The sequence below is a fragment of the Pygoscelis adeliae genome, unplaced genomic scaffold, assembly GCF_000699105.1.
Source record: "Pygoscelis adeliae isolate BGI_AS28 unplaced genomic scaffold, ASM69910v1 Scaffold248, whole genome shotgun sequence".
NCBI lineage: Eukaryota > Metazoa > Chordata > Aves > Sphenisciformes > Spheniscidae > Pygoscelis > Pygoscelis adeliae.
Genome location: NW_008825302.1, coordinates 970,430 through 988,229, shown reverse-complemented (window position 1 = coordinate 988,229; position 17,800 = coordinate 970,430). Strand labels below are relative to the sequence as shown.

The 17,800-nt window shown below is 47.6% G+C and overlaps 1 protein-coding gene across 1 annotated transcript in view; it reads right to left on the bottom strand.

The window, feature by feature from the left end:
• SIL1 (SIL1 nucleotide exchange factor) overlaps positions 1–17,800 on the bottom strand; it is a 79,171-nt gene that overhangs the window by 19,644 nt on the left and 41,727 nt on the right. The window contains 1 exon segment of the mRNA XM_009330010.1: positions 16,420–16,541. Within this exon segment, the coding sequence (XP_009328285.1) occupies positions 16,420–16,541 (122 nt within the window).

The window sequence follows — 17,800 nt, the reverse complement described above, 5'->3', positions numbered from 1 at the left end:
GTGGGATGAATCTGGGCAAGTTCCCGGTCCTCAAATGCTCATCCATGTATATGTCCTTCACGCTGCGCTGTGACAGCACGTGTCGCATAATGCCTTGGACAATCTGGGTCCACATATTTATGGCAATGGACCTCTGTGTTTCACGGCACAAATCCGGGGACCTACAGCTGACTGTGGACACATTACTCGTTCTTGAAATGTAGGCCACAAAGTTACTTTAGTTCTGCTTTTGCTTGTAAATCAGGGGCTTACATATGTAATTGGCCTAACCGTAAGAGCAAACAACAGCAGTGGTAGCACAGTGCCAGCAATTATTCATGCCTATAATAAACGCCTGTAAAACTGAAAGCCAGCCTTTAGAAATCTCGCTCCTCACTGCACATATGAAAAAACAAACACTCATTTGCAGGGCTTGGCCAGTGGAGTTTTTCATTTTGGGGGAGAGATCAAGGGGGGTAAGGATTTTTTTTTTTCTTTTTTCATTCTATAAAAACACCACTCACGCCTACGTTTAGGTCACCGATTATTTTGGCTACATTTCAGAGTTTTGGAATAAACCCAATGACAGGCACGGAGGACAAATCTGCCCTGCGTATTCAGAGAGTAGATCTCTGGGAACAAGCACAGCTGATCCCCATCCCTCAGCATGCAGGAAACAGAGTAAATTGTTTACAGACAGCCCTTCTTCCCTGCCTCTGTGCTGAGCCAGCAGCGAGCCTGCAGATGAGCTGTCATCCCTGGAGATGACATACAACCACTTGGCCTTACCACTTCTGGGCAAATGACCCTGCGGCGCTATTCTGTGCGAGAGCAGAGATGCTGACCCGGTGTCTCGGACAGGTCCTACCAGTTAACGATGGCATCCTCGCTGATAAATCACTCCTTCAGGTCCAGCCACAAACAGCACGCTGCTGCCTCTCTTTGCCCTCTTCAACCGACCGTGGCTACGTCTCACTGCAACAGGGCAACGCAGCCGCTCTAGGACTTGCAGGATGAAAGGTGTGATGAGATCATTCTTTCTGCTATGCACATTTCTCATCCACAACACCAGAGCAACCCCTAAAAAACTCTTCTAGCACGTTGCTGGAAATCAACATGGTCTTTCTTGATGCCAAAGACCCCACTGGCAACAGAAGTCCGCCCACTGGCTGGTCCTCACAAGCCCAGCAGACAACACCCTGCTGAGATACTACCGATTTTAGTCCTTGAATTGCTTTAACAGTTAGCAAGGTTGAAAGGTGTTGACACAGCGTGCAAACGGAGTGAGGATGGAGTGACTGTCAGGGAACAGACCTGCAGCCCGATGTGCTGGAAGGCACCACGCAGGTGTGGGTGACCACCAGCACCCTTTCACACAGCAAATTGGCACGTCACCCATACCAGTGCCCTGAAAAGCAATGCATCAAGTCTTCTTCTCCTTGGTCCCTGCTGAGTGAAACACACGGCCACCTATCACAAGATCCTACAGACGCCCTTCCACACACACCTCCTCATACACCCATTGCGCCAAGGGCTTCAGGGTCCGTGGTCCAGCAGCGTTGCTGGCCTCATGTTCCTCCAGCATCACGTCAGCCCTTTGCTTCCTCAACAACCAGGCAGCAACAGATTTCTCCCATTCCAACAGCAACTTGGAGCATGACAGTAGCAGGGACCTTCGACATGCTTTGGACCTCCAAGGTTAGAAGGCCTGAGATACTGACAGACTTCCTTAACCACGAATCACCCATTTTATATTCTCCTTTGGCATCTCTGGTTGTTTTTCTCCTGCTTTAAGCAGTGGCTGAGCATGAATGGGAAGAGCTCTGTAAGGACTGCTCTCCCTCTCTTCGCTATGTAAAGCTTCCCTCTTCAGAAATTTTCTGTAACTACCAAGTTTTAGTATCTTCTGAAGGAAACTGCATTCATCACAGTTCAGAAGGGACCTTTTGGCCTAATCCCCACTAGAAAAACTGCCAAACTGATCCTCCCATCTCACAATTAACAGTGACAGAGACTTTGCCATACCGGGCGACGCGGTGCTGCTATGACAACAGGAACGGGAGACTCGTTAAGGGTCTCATCGAGAGGGATAACGAGCAATCACGGCTCACAGAGAAGGCAGAAATCAACGAGAGCTGTTGATATCACAACATTTTGCTGGATTGGGCCAGGTATTTGGTGAGCTTTGAAAGGTTGACTCGCATTGTTACGGCGTGGTCGCCGTGAGTACAACTTCTGAGGACAGGCAGATTCCTGGGGAGTAGAGATGAATATTCATGAAGGAACTCAGTTTGGGAGAGGAAATGAATCAAGTGTGACAAATGCCGCCTATTAGGAAAAGAGGGTGGCGTCTATTTTTAGTGGAGTTAAGCAAACATTAAAGCTCACTCTCTAAGAACTCCAAATAATACCACTCACTGGCTCTGCCTCTCCATCGCCAGATAAGAATTTAGCAGCACGTTGCCACCAGCCAAAACCCACTCGCCTGAACAGAAGTTTTCCGATTTAGCCCCCGTATGTGTTTTATAAAAATAAAAGTTTTAATTTCTAATCTGCATAGGAAGATGTGACGGTTTCCACCAGGATTCATTCCCCCCCCCTGTCCAGAATCATAAGGCTTGAAGGAACCTTTTTAAGACGGAAGAAAACGCTGCATTCAAATCTCCTAAAAGAGCACTCACGCGGAGCTGTAATCACTTCAGATGCACAGAATTATCAGGAGGAGAAAATTCATCTCACTTAGAATCAAGACCCAATTTGAAGCAGAAAGGAAGAGGCTTGGTTTGCCGCCGTGCCAAGCACTCAGACTTTTCACTGAAGTCAAAGAAGCTACAGCTGCTCAGAGCCATTGAAAATCATGCCCAGAATCTCTAGCGAAACTTGTTTGCAGAGATGGCAGCAGGCTGATAAGGATGTTGACTATTCCAAATAGGCCCACGTTATTTTATATTTTTAGAGATACTTAGCCTGCCCATTATTATTATTATTAAGCAGAGGTGGAGTATTTACTGCCTGCTTCTCGGAAATCTGTAAAAATGCTGCCTTTCAGCAGGCTCTGCTTTTCTTCTGGTGAACATTAGAGAGTTTCCTTCTCTCATTTTTCAGGCTTATAAGATGTCCAATTAAATAAGACAAGAGAGAGAGAATATTGCCTGATAAAAATAACACAATCCCCACAAAGCTATCTGAGAGGCCTTGATCTCATAACCTAAGGTGCTCCCAACTAGAGATTCAGACCTGAGCATTTGGAGGGGTCTTTCCAGGGTTGTCCTAACAGCGAGCACTCAGAAGACCCCCAGGCAAGGGGAGAGCATGAGCCAGGGATGAAGGACCCTCGCAGCAAACTCTCTCCACGCTCAGCCCAGGCGCCGCTGGCTCGGCTGTTTCCTGCACTCTCCCCTGCCACGCACCAAGAGCCAACTCTTCCAAGTCAAAATGCCCCATTTCTTACCGACTCCTCCACCTGCAACGCCATGTGGCTTCTGGCACCTCTCCTGTACAGCTTCAAACATGTCTTAAAGATGGCTTACAAAGAAGCAGCTCTGAAATTAGACGTGTCAAGTATTTATTATTGATATCTGTCTGTGACACCAATCAGGCTGGGTGAAAATCAACAGCAGAAGGATGCGGTCTTTCCTAGAGCAGCCAAACCCTGGGAAATCTGTTGACCGCGCACACAGGCGCTGTCAATCTCATCTGTGACTTTGGGATCAGAGGTGGTGTCTCCTCTTGACGTTCCCTCCCTGGCCTCTCCCTCCCAATCAAGTGTCCCCACAATTTCCCTGGCTTTCAGGTTACAAGCTCCCCTGTCATCTAGAGGGGAAGATGCCCACCGTTAATGAAGTGTGGCTCATTACTGGGTGCACTGGGGCAACCTGCATCCCCAGCACGGTACCTATGTCTGGGTCACCACCAGGACAACAGCCAGCATGCGGAGCTTGCCGTACATCATCTGCTTGGCGCATTACAGTGTCATTTGTTAGTAAAGTTGGGCCCGTTGTCCTTTAGAGAGCACATCTCCATCCCTCATTGCGCCGGCCCTCAGCAACTGTTGCCATGGTTATTACATTTGAGTGCTTTTCATCAAGAAGATGCTGCAACTGCTGAATTGTCTCTTGCAAGAGTTATTTAGGAATAACTAGTTAGTAAGTAGGAATAACGGGTTCAGACTGCCCACAGAAGCCAGCGATCCCAATTATTTTTGCTTTGATCCTGCCTTCTTTCTGGTCTCTGCCAGGTTCAGGTTTAAAGTGGGGGTTAGAGATAAGCAGAAGAGAAGGAACACTTCCTGAAGGGAAACGCACTCGGCTCTGCCAGGAGATTAAAGGTCTCTCTTAATACAAAGCCTCTGCTTTTCAATCAATCATAAATAGGCTATAACAAGGCACAGCAATCAACCAGGAAACATATATCCTCACCTGTCGAGTTCAGGTGGAGAAATGAGATGTATTTTCCAGCTCCATCATGTTAATTGTTAATCAAGATATTGTAGGCAAAGCCCAAAATCCGTTCATCAGTCAAGGGGAGTAACTGATGCCCCAGTGCTCTCCTCCTGCAAGGCGTGGGCTGTGCCTGCCCTGGCAGACGAGAGCGGCTCTCCTGGCAGGCACCAGCACACGGCTCTGCCGGGGGTGCCGGCAGTTCACGTCGAGAGGCGGCCGCGTTTCAGACCCACTTTCAGCATCACAAAGTGAATGAATAAAGCCTGCTCCAGAAAGCCAAGGCCGTTTTGTTTAGCTCTCATTTAAAGCTCTGAAGAGTGACTGGGTAATGATGGAGCTGGTTTCCCCCCGCAGATCGGGTCCCACAGCGCAGTCCGTTAGCCTTTTAACGACATAAATGCCTTTCTCTGCTCTGCGTTATCCCTGGCACAGGTTTTGGGTGGGGAGGCACATACTGCAAGACCTGAAGAACACTGCAGCTAAAGGAGAGGCACGTGGAGCCCGCTGCAGCCTGCGCATCCACCAGCACCAGCGTTTCCCAAATCCCATCCTGTTGCAGCACAGAGGGCTGCCCAAGGCACAGGGACCCTCCCCACAGAGGGATCTAGAAGAGGGAGGAAGACCTTGGCTTCATTCACAGAAACAAGCCCAAGGGCAAGAAAAACATATTAGATGTATGAGCATCTCACACCTGGAGCTGAGCAAACATGCCATGCTGTGTCCCGGAGACGCTCAGCAGAGCCGCAGCACTGGGTTTTAAAAGGGTGTCTGCCCAGTAGCAACTGGTAGGGACACCTGAGTCCCTACCAGGAGACTCAGGCACCGAAACTGGAGCCATCAGCCCCGTGCAACCCCTGCCCCCCGGGGTTGAGTTCACCCCCTTGTACTGACAAGGCAATACATGGCCGGCAGAGAGCTGCAGCCCCCTCCACAGCGCTACCCGCAGTGCTCCGATGAGCACGCCACCGCACTGCTCAGTGACCACTCACAGATGGCGAGCTCTGTCTTGTAAATAGACTGTACTTTCATAACAGCCACATGCTAAAGACAAAGAACTGAATTAGGATGATGTGACGCCCAGAGAGATTGCGATTCAGCCTTTCCCGAGTTACCAAAAGAGACAGAAGATGACTTCACTTATTCTAGCTGAAGTAGCTGGATTTAAAGAAATTAAATTTGTCAGTTCATTAGTGTGTAACATAAGAATGAAAAATGCATTTCTAATTCCTGATCCACTAATCCACAATCCACTGATCTGCAATCCCCAGTGTCCCCAGGGAACGAAAAGAAAATCCACAGCAGCCTTATAGTATTTCTCTAAGAATTCCTGGCCAGGTCCTGCAGAAAGAGCTCACACTACGGAGCCTTCCTCCCTTTACAAAATACACCTTGGCAAATTTGCTGCCCTGCTAGGGGGTATCAGGGATAATAAAAACCAAATTGCACTTGTCAGAATAAGTGAACAATGGATGTTTTGTGAGGTGCTGGGCACAATGCTTCTCGTGTTTGCTCAGCTCCCCATTGATCTGCAGTATCAGCTCATTTGCAGCAGCCCTCCCGCTCGTTAGGACAATTAGCAAGGTCCGAGTCACGTTCTTAACTCGGAGGTGCTGCTACCGCACTGCAGGAAGGGGTGCTGGCACCTGTGAAAAGACTGTCCTGGCTGGACCTAAGAGATGTGTCCCTCTGTACCTTCTTCCCAGCTGATGTGCACCCATGGATGCTGCTTCTCATCCATTTTGCCCCAGGAAAACGGGTTCAACGTACCCCTGCTCTCAGGGTATGGCAAGGGTGCAGAGAGTACAGACCTGCCAAGCACGCTCACAGGCACAGGCCCCTCGGCCAGTTTGTGTACCTTAAACCATGATTTCCATAGGCAACATCAACTTTCTACACCAAATCCTCCTTTAAATTGTTTTAGGCCCCTCTGCCTCATCCAGCTAGCTAAGGTGGAGGCATCCACAGTCCTCTCTTCGGCAAGCGTGCCCCATGCCAGCGCAATCCTGTGCACAGAGGGAAGATCAGCTGTGAGCACTGAGCCGTGAGGTGGGAAATTGGGCCATCTCCTGGGGCTGCCACCATTGCACTTAACCATCCCCTTTGTACCCTCTCTTCACACTGACATAACTCCATAATGGATCTGGTTCTGCCTTTGCAAAGCACCTCTGCCTTCACTTGCCTCTTCTCCCCAACTTTGTAGCTGCTCAGAACTTGCTGCCTATGCAAGCGTGGTCATGGTCTGAGCTGTAAGGCCAGCTTGCACAAGGAGGACTTGCTCCCAAACACGATGGAGAGATCTCCTTTCTGCAACATCTTTTCTTTCTCCTTTCCAGCAGGTATGTTAGAAATGCTTTAAAGGTCTTTGGCTACAGACTCCAGAAACACCCACTAACGTCAAAGCCAGCGCAGATAACACCACCTGGTATTTCTCCACTACTCCCTTTTGAGGGGCAGGTCCACCCTCCACATCTCGCAGGGATGCGAAACCCCAGCCCCCAAGGGAATTGCTCAGGTCGCATGGGGAGCAGGAGCTCAGAGCAGTGCCTAAACTCACTGCCCCCCCCCCTCCACATTCCTGTTCCCAAGTTTCTTGGAACATGCCTCAAAATATACCCCCTTCCAGCTCTGCTCTCCATCACAGCAGTCACACAAGAGCCATCGTGCACAGCTGTGGGAAGCTCGAGGCCAGAAATAGCAGCTCATTACTAAAGCATGTCATCACACGCCAAGGACCCCAATACGCCCTTCGATCCCCTCCCCGTCACCCCGACCCACACACCGCTTTCACCGCTCCACCAGCCAGTCCTCCCCGTGCCCTCCTCCAACAACAGGTCCCACCTGGAAGGGGACAACCCAGGGCTGACTCTACCAAGTGACATCTGTATTTCTCCCGCTGAGCTCCTCAGCCTGCACTCGTGGAGATTCTCACTGGCCAAACTGATCTCCAAACACTGACGGGGTAGGACCAAGCCCTGACTCCATTCCACTCTTGAAGGTTTCAGTTAATCATAAAGCCAATTCCATTTTGGGCTCCATCTGTCTTTATTCCTTCAGGGACTAATAATGCCTCACCATGTGTTTTCACACACTAGCTGAACTGAAATTAAGACAGATTTCAATATGAAGTGCCCGAGAAGAAAATGCATTTTTTAAAAAGAAAATTTCAGAGTCCTTACCATTCTCAGCTTGGAAAAAGATCTTGTTAAGTAAAAGCAGTGGGGTATTGATTTGGAAAACAATTCAGGTGAATTCCTGCTCATTGCAAGACATGCAAACATGCTAAAATCGTAATTATGGGCTTTTATGCCAGAGTATGTATGGAAATGTAACACAATCTGCTTCCAAAGGGAGGTGAGGAACATGCAGAGGTTGATCAGAAACGCTCATGTGTGCAGCCGCCGACCAAAGGGATTCCGGCAGCAGACACCCTGCTGCACCAGGCATGGACCAGAATCCAGAAAACCCTTTTCAACCCCCTCCATTGCACTGATAGAAATAGATAGAAAAAACCAAGAACCCTTGTGGTTCATCACATATGGCAGGTTTTAGCTGCTTAAGGCTTAGGGAAACCTCCTTTGCATGTTACCGTACCGTTACCACACCGGGTTTTTTGTTTCTACCTCCGTAGAACCTAGGCACAGGGGCTTTCCGACCAGCCAGGCCTGCATGTCCACTTTAATAAGGCAATTCCCATGTTGATCTGGTGGTTTATACAAAGCAACAGCCCTAATTATTGATCTTGGCAGATGGAGCTAAGGATTAACGACCTGTCCCTCGAAACAGCCACCATGGGGCTGTGCCCATCGTCTCCCGACTGTTGCTCCAGCAGCACCAACACATTCACTCACTCCTCACCCACGCAAAGACACAGTCCCACTTGGGTGGTAGCCGAGACTGACACAGGCAGGGATGCTCAAAGCACAGGCGAGCTCCAGGATGATTAACAGAAGGGAACAGGTACGGCTGGGCAACAGGAGAGAATAACTGAGAGAGTCATGAACGTGGAGAGAAGCAGCATGACAGAACATTTACCATGACCCACATATCACCTGGGCTCCAGCTAACACCATCTGACTTCTGGAAGAGTCCTTTCTCTTTCCCATCCCCTACTTTCAGGGTATTTAAAAAAAAAAAAAAAAAAAAAAGAGACAGTCTGGAAAGGTTCATTGCAAGAAATCATACGATGCACTCCACGTTAAATTCATAAGAGACAAAAACAGAGAGAATCTGTGAGAACTGAAGTGCACTGGAGGGACAGCTAGACACTTCTGATGGAAGCGAAGACGCAATCCTTTGATGGTTGCCTTCTGGAACTGGCTGCAGTACCTTGGAAACTCATTAAATGCAGCAGAAAGGACAAGTGACGTACATCTATTGATGCTCCGAGCAGCAAATTAGTTTTCAAATCTATTCAGGTCTCATGCAGTGGTGTCAAGGGGCTAAGACTCGGTGGGAAGCGGCTGCAATAGCCCCCAAAGCCACTCTGTGGGGAGGGGGCTGCCCACTGGTCCAGCTCCCCATAGATGTCTCGTGACCACTGACTGCTGCCCTGACCAGCAGGGCTCAGAGGTCTGCACGGCTTCTCAGACAGCCAAGCCAATAAGTCATCCCCTTCCAAAACAGGCCAGGCAGCTCCAAGGGCCTCTGATGGACATCTCCTTTTAAGCAGAAATAGGATCATCTGAAATAAAGAGAGATCAAAATCCAGCTCGCAAGAAGACACAGAATGTCAGCACCCGAGGGAAGAGCAAGTAGTCAACAGTGACGATGAGTTTCTTCAGAAAAAGATAATTTCCAGAAAGCTGTTGTTTTCTCTCTCCGCAGAACGTCACCCCGTTCAAACACTCCGAGAGCCTTGAAGGGGCTGAGGTTGGCAGCAATCCGGTGGAAGACCTGAGGAACAGCCTTCATGGATGAATAATCAACTGTTTCAGTGAATCTTAAAGCACACGAATAGACAGATGAGGAAAAACTCATCAAAGCAGTGTATTGGGAGAACAGGTAGGCTGGAAGATGCCAACCTGGGAACAAGGTCACGTACTGGGACTTGATCCCTCTTCAATCAGGACAGGCAAGGACAGGTCCTAGATGCCGTGAAAGCCTGCAGCTGTTGGCTTGTGTTATTTTGCCTCCTATGCAAGCTCTGGGTCCAGCTGCTCTGCCTTCCTCTCCTCAGCACAAGGGGAAGAACAGGGGAGCAACAGAGGGCCGGTGAGTAAATGTGGGAAAATCCAAAAGACACCCCACGAGAGCTAAGGGCAGCCCCCCAAGACCCCTCCGAAAGCCCGATTCTGCCACTACCATTCACGCCGCAAACCTGGCTGGATCTGCCTTTGCATGCTTGCTGTGTACAGCCTGCCAGCAATTAAATCCAACAAAAGCCGCAATCAGGGAAGGGGTAGGAGGGTGCACACAGCAGGACCTACAAAGGAAGAGATGGGATCTGGATCCTCCTATACAAGCTCAGACAATAGCTGTAATCGTAATCGCTGGGTCAGTTCTGTCCACCCCAAACCCTGCTGGGAGCAGGTACGTAATTGAGGCTGGATCCTGCATTTCCTGCTCTCATTGTTCGTCTTCCTCCCATTCTTCGCTGCTTTGTTCTATTCAATGCACTTTTTTAACCTCCCTTTCTGAAACACGTTAACAACGGGCTGCTACAGCCTCCCCATACGCCGTGATTAAAGAGTAGACGCAGATGCCCCTTCTTTGTGGAGCATTTTGCACCTATTACTTAGAGGGAATGCAGAGAACATGCGACATGGGAAAGTCACAGCAGGTCAGGAAAATAATGTAGGTGTTAGGTAGGAAAATCTTTGAAGCTTGTGAAGCCATTAGCCGAGTGCACAGGCTGTAGTAAAAAGGATAAACAGAGAACATGGATGATGAATAAATAGTGGCTGAAGAGACAGAGGAATACATGTTGCGTCCAGCGATGAAACCAGATCCACACTGAGAAACAGCAAGTTTGGGCTGGTTTTTTTTGCAGAAAGTGATTAGGTAACCAGTCTGAATGTGTATTTTAAATGGAAACCACCACAATAACTGAAATGCTTTAGCAGAGAGCATTTACTAAATGAGAAGAGAGAGAAACAACATGTTTTATATAATGCATGACCTGGCTGCGATGAGTTCTTCCTGCAGGTTGTGTCACCAACCTCCCTGCTAAAGAAAGGGCGCTGCTGAGCACCGCCGGAGCAGCTTCCCAGCGCTCCCAACCCCTGCCACGTCCCCGGGCAGCACCAGCTCCCCTGCGGGGCTGTGTTTTCAGGGCAGGCCACCTCACACAGGTCTTAAACAGTGAGCAGCAGGAGACTGGCAAGACCCTGCATGGCTCTGGGAGCGCTCACCTCCATGTGAAGGACACGTGAGGAAGAGACCACCTGCATCGTCAAGGCTGAGCCCCATCATGACTGATAAAATGCAGCGGTACTCAGTGCTGGGGGGGGAACTGTGCAGGTTTGCTCACTGCTGAAGTGTGATGCGAGGCCAAACACCCCAATTTCAGTAATCTGCATCCTCACTGCTTAACCTCTTTGTCTTCCTCTCTCGCACCACCAGCCCTACCCAGACCCCCTGGATGGGGTAACTCACTCCAGAATTCCCACATTTTACAGAAGTGACAACATCCTCAGCCTAAAACCAGACCCACAGGGTTAGGCTAAGATGTCCATCCCACCTTGTCAACTCTCCAGCAGTTGGTAAAACATACCTGGCATGGGATGAGCACCCGACCCTGCGCTGCTGCACCCTGCTGGCTTCCAGACACTGGCATCTCCCCAACATTTAAATTACCAAAGCATTTATGAAAATAAAAACAGGAGCAAACCTTGGATTCTAGATTTTTCTCACGGGGTCTGCTCTCCCCATCCTCCTGAGAGCACAAGGACGGCAGTTTACTATTTAATTGTTAATAACACTTTCTTGTTAGATTTCAGACGCTGAAAAATGTTTAGGGATTTATTCTTCTGTGTAATTAACCATAATGATGAAACACAGTTTTATACCGCACTGCAGTTTTTGTTAAGGTTATTCATAATGGGGAAAGGCTAAATAGGTTGAGTTCATTATCGTTACAGAAAAAAATTGAGGTGACCCAATCAAATTAATTCAAAATTAAGTGCGGTGAGGCTGATAACTCCACACAAGTCAGGAGTTCAAATAAGAATAGGAGACACAATCTACAAAAGTAAGAAATTACAAGCAGGCAGGGAGTCGAGCTAGAATTACTGCGTCTGGGAGGTGGCAAACACACGGCATTGGCAAACAGGGCCACTGGAAAAAAACAGTGAAAATGGATAAAGAGATGGGCAAAGACTGTAGGATGTAAAAAGGAGAAGTTGGAGGAGGAAGGGACGAACATGAAGATGGATTTGAAATAAATGGGTAGGGACAGTGCTTGTTAAGCTAACTAGATTTATTTCTCTGCTCAGAAATCCTTATGTCCTTACAAGACAGCATCGAAGCAAGGTCTTTAATTTTACTTTTCCTGGGTTTATCGCTTGGGCCTTAATGTTATTTAACAGCAGTGAGCGTCAACCACTTTCACTGCAAAGCTGGACTTAATTCAAAATCGTTAAATCTGGTGGAAGCTTTTTCCTCTTGACAAAGACATCCTGAAGAAGCTGGTGTTTCTCTGGCAAAACATGGGAGTCGTGCACCCTAGAACAGACACCACCAAAATACTGATGGATAGATCAGGGACGGGGAGACAGCATTCCCCCATAAATAATGGTAATCAGGATGTGCGTGATGCACACTATCACAGTTTAAGGGATTTAATCTCGTGGGAAATGGTTAAGACAAGGAACACCCTGATGCAAGCCACCTCTAGGAACCTCTTGAGTGCTGCTACTAGATGATGCGCAAGTTATTACCTGTGATGAGTTTCCTCCCAAGTCTTTACCAAGTCCTGTAACATTTGTTTTATCCCTCAGGGCCAAAGGAGGGGACAGCGAGATCCTAGTAGCGCTGGGCTTGTTGGAAGAGGCTGTGCTGGGGACTGCCCTGCGTCCTGCTAGGACATACAGCAAACACAACCTTGGACCATCGTTTTGAGATCCTGTCCCTAGCTACTCAGTTTGAACAGCACTTGGGTTTTTAAAAGACTGGCCAAAACACCACAAATCTCTCAATGCAGCTGCACAAGCAACTTTCCTCCTGGCTCCCCACTTCATCCATGCCAAAATCTCACTTTTTTGCACTTTCTGCCCTCTCCCCACGAAATGCAAACTGCTTCTCTTTGCCTTGAAGGTCCCACGGTTTAGCTTCTCTCTGTCCTCGCCTCTAATTCACCCCTAAGCGTACGGGGAGCATTTGGGATAAAGCTTCAAGAATGCATTCGACATAAATTATTATTCCCCTTCTAAACGGATTACAAAAATCCTTTTATTACAAAATATTAAAATGTTCAAATTATTGGTGTGGAAAAACGTTTCCTGGAGGTAAAGTTTTTAAAAATTGAGGCTTTAATCACAAGCATAATCCTTTTTGGCTAACATTTCCAGTCTTGTGAAACATCTAGATACAAATTGCGCAGAGGCCTGGCTGCGCTACGAACAAAGGAAGATGCTGCCTGTAAATAGCTTAGAGGACATCAGAAGACACTTCTCTCATCAGCAATCTTTTTTAGCTTAATATAGCTCCTCTTTGCATAAAACATTGACATTTTTGCAATGTTTGGACCCAATGGCGCGAATGCTGATTGTCATCCAAAGATACTAGAGTGTACCTTCAAAAATATGCAAGAACATTTTACAGACAGTAGTTTTACTTGCCTGTAAAATGCTGTATCTTAATATTTCATACTTATATATATTTAAATGTTAGTACCACCGGATAAATGCTAACATGCCTTTATGCTAATGCAATCACTGAAAATCCAGATAATGTTGTGTATTGGCATATACTGTTAGTGAATTATGGATACCTAAATGTACAATCCCACATGCCTAGCAATTATTTTTGTTAGTGCATTTAACTTTTATTTGCAATCAGAGCACTTGAGGATTGTTCAAATGAAGTTTACTTTTGCAAACTGCTGAATGGAAAACATTTTGTTAAAGGTTTAAAAACAGTAAGACTGTGATGAGGTTGCAGAGTTGCAATAAGGGCACCGCTCAGAAAACCCTACCAGATGGAATGATGTTTGATTTGGTCACAGACTCAGCGATTAAACCCCAAATGCCTAAAATGAAGGACATATAAGAGAAAAAAGAGATAAAATCTTGATTTCCTCCATACCAGATCACTCTCTTCCATGGCAGAGGCTCACAGATAGAGGCAGATGGATGCCGGGAAGACAGCATCCGTCCAGGCAGCACCCAGGCAACTAGACCCTGGGACCCTTTGCTTTGAGGACCAAACTCGCCTGAGCTAAGGCTGCTTTTCAAGTCCAGTTTAAGCCAAATAAATAGGAACAATATCAGGAGGGAGAAATCCTGAACTGCCCCTGCTGTACCTTCTCCTCCTCCTCTTTCTCCTCCTACCGCCTTTGTTGATCCAACGTCTTGGCCAGCCACCTGGCCCGTTGGCTCAAGATGCTGATCCACTTGAAAACCCTTTTATCCCAAGGCGGTTTTCAGCACAGCCAGACCTCTGAGCCAGGTCCCAGCTGGACTGCATGCAGGCAAGACTTGGGCAATGCAGCTGGTTGCTCCATCCCTCACCTGCTTCACTACCTTATCAGAATTAAAGACGAAGCACATCTGGAGAAGAGTTGGCTATTTTTAAGTGTCAAAAAGTTCTGGATCTGACCCAAGCACATCTGAGACTGCTCAGTGTCCAGTGGTTTTCTCCTGCATAAAACAACTTGCCTACAGACAACACCACAAAGTCCCTCTTCCAGATTCAGCTGCGCCAGGAGTTAATGACCTCCCAGGCTGGGTTGAGGAGCTGCTATGATCACGCCATGATTTTCCTCTGGGAAGGTTTGCGTGGCTTGAAACTGCTCGCCGGAGCCAACCCGGCTGAAGAGACCTGGGAGGTGGCCACAGGCCCATTTGGTGAGCGGCAGACCACGGCCTCTTACCCAGGCACGGCTTAGCATCCAGCGTAGGATGTGATACCAGCCCCGGGCACACGAGGACGGATCAGATCGTGCCCCTACAGCCCAGTGAGCTGTGGCACCTCTGGGGATTTACTGGAAAGTCCTACCACCTGAGGCCCCCTAGGAACAACCATGAGTGAAGGAAATAAACAGCAACCCCTCAGAAAAACACAAGACATCAGAAAATGCTTAGCATGAAGTACTTGGAATGCCCGCGGCAGTTTAAAGGGAGCACAGAGTAAGCCGAGAAGATGTATGAGCAAACAAATTAAGCAGATAGCACAAAGCAGATGAGTTGGCATGTAGGTGTCTATTGAGAAAGCTTAAGCACAGCAAGGAGAAAAAAAGCAAAACCCAGGCATAATATTCCTCACATTTTGGAACTGAGCTCTCAGACAATACACCATCCAAACCACTCAAAATTACCATCTGTCAGCATGTCCTTTAAAGAAAAAAAGGTCTAAAAGTTTCCAAATCAGTATTTTAATGCTGTCGTATTAGAAAAGAGATTGTTTCTGTCCAAAGAAAGGCATTTGCAATTAATTGAGGAATACTATATAAAACCGTTAGTTTCGTGGCCACTGCTACACGCCCATATCATGAGACAATGGATTTTTTGAGTTTTGATCATGTCACATTAGCTAAATCAGGAAAGAAGTGATTTAATAGCCCTTGTCATTTTGCAAGTTATCTGCAAATATTTCCAGAGCCTCTACGTGATTTTTCTCTTTATGAAACATATCATTAAGAGTCTACATGATATGAAAGAACCTAAGGAAACAATTACAATATTGCCGCAAACATTAAGATATGCCAGAATATGAAGAGCGGGTCTGTGCTTCTGATGTGAAAGAGCACATCTTCTCGTGATCAGTAAGTCAAACTCCGTTTCAAAATATAGCTAGATCCTTTCCTGGTGTAAATCTGGGTACCTGCTGCTGTCCATGAGGCCCTATTTGCTTCGCACATGCTGAGGACCAACTGCATCACATACAAGACTGCAAAAGAAATGCAGATTTGTAGACTATATATTAGACTAAGTGATAAATAACTTATAATGGTGGAGAAGGTGACCACGCTTTGAGGCATAGAAATATGCAGATATAATGGTCCTGACTTTCAATCTTCACTCTGCACTTCTGACCTTGAAGTTTGGGTCCATCCAATGCATTTCTGAAATCTCTGCACACGTGAATGCGCATCACACACACCCTAAAGCCCCAAAACCCGTAAAACAAAAAGGGCCACCAAAAAGGGCCCACATGGTACCACCTATAGCACTACACGTTACGCCCTAGCACGAGGCCAACTGGGCTCCTTCAGGCAACAGCCACCTTCCAATGAACCACAAACATCCTTCAGACCAGTCTCTTCTTGATTCAGCCTGCTGACCCCATTCCTAACCCCATGTCTAATCGACACCCCTTTGGTTATGCCTGTGGGTCAGAAGCACGTGTCCATGGGGCTAAAAACCCCCTCCAAAGACCACAAGAGTTGCTACATTTCTGAAATCAGCATCTCACTATCCTAAAGCAGCCTGGGAGCAAGGAGCAGGAGGGAGAAAGGTGCTCCCCGGGGCACTCATAACCACACCATCCTCAAGATCTCCCCCCTGAGAGGGCTGCCAAGGGGAGAGGAGGGGAGGCAGAATTATACCCCTCAGACTTTGTAAAAACAAGGAGCCCAGGGAAATCAAGAAACAATCACAGATTCCACACCAAATTACTTCTGGCTAAGTCTAACGAGCAGGGTGAGGACACACTGACAAGACGACCAGGGAAAGTGGTGCTGCAAGGAAAGGGCTAGGCAGGGGAGAAGGCAATTTGATGTATCGCAGGATGAGAGAAGCTTTCAGCTCCTGCTATTAGAAATAAATTAAGAGAGCTGAAGAGAAGCCTGTCTGGTCTCTCGAGGTTTTCACCCTCCCAGGCTGGGTGGGAGAGAGCTCACCTGGACAGCGCGGCTCCCAGGACGAAGGCAGCATGCTCCTTCAGCACGGCCTCGGTGCTGTTCAGCCCGTCGATCACAAGCTGGAGTCCACCCATGGAGAGGAAGTCCTTAGCATTGTCCACCTGGGAGAGAGCAGGTCCCCATCAGTATGAAACCCCCAGCCAGGTCCCACTCAGCAACTCTTGGAGAACGCCTTGCTTCAGAAAGCACAGCATCTCTTCCCTCCCAGTCTAACCAGCGCTGAGTTTTAAAAGCAATTAAAAATTAAGAGGGAACGACTGTGGCTCAAATTTCGTACAACACTGTCTGTGAGCAGTGGATGTCATGGTTGCAGAAGCCCAGTCTACTGACAGGTGGCTATTATCACATGCAGAAGGCATCACTGGTAACTCCAATACCTTGATTAACTATCAAAACTATTCTTGACACGTATTTTAGTAATTCAGGTGATGTCAAAAATTTGGTACATCGCATGATGTGAAAAAAACCCAGTTCTTTGCTCTCTCACCTGAGCAGGCCATTACTAGGAACCCAGGGAATTGTATGTTTTGCAAATGCAATTAATTAATTGATGCTCTAATTGTAGCACCAGGAGTTAGGGATGTTTAAGAGCCTGTCAGCAGCAGCAGCACACGGGCAGCACCACCTCTGCTCGCAGCGAAGAGCATGGGCGGTTCTGGGCGTTTTTCATGAGTACCGTCAACAACTTCATGCGGACGTGAAAAGAAAAAGCCAGTCCCTGCTTGGAAGGGTCAGCCAGGAGCTTCCCCCTGGGGCAGCCTGAGCAATGATTTTTCTAAAGCAGACGATATTGGACTAACTGCCAGTAGGGAAAAGTTTAAACATTGGTGGGGATTCACCAGTCTTTGACTTTAACCAGACTTGGGGCTAACCAGGCACAAATCACAGTGGGCATCTGTTCTTGGAGAGGAGATTAGAAAAGGGCTCCGAGTGGCTCGCAAACAAAATTTAGAGAAACAGCACAAAGTGCTTCAAGTACAAAATTTGGTTCAAAGTCAAATCGATGCATTTTGGTTTTCAAGGATTTTTTTTTTTTTCAATTTAAAAGGGAATCTGACGAACGCTCAGAATTGCATGTGCAAAAAAAATCGGTTTTAAAATTTCAACATTTCTCCTCCCTGAAAGACAGGGAGACAACAGCATATGTTGGCGGATGGAAATAGAACATAAAAATGAGTTATCAGCCGGGCAAACTGACCTCCCCAGCTTCAGCGAGCAGACCCCACTGATGGGGTGGGAGAGGACAAACACCGCAAGGCGTGAAGAGTATGTCGGTCTCGGGCACCGCGCTCCAGCTTGAACGCTCTTTTAGTCAACAGTGACTTCATGCTTAGTGTTATATTTATCTCAACCATGTACC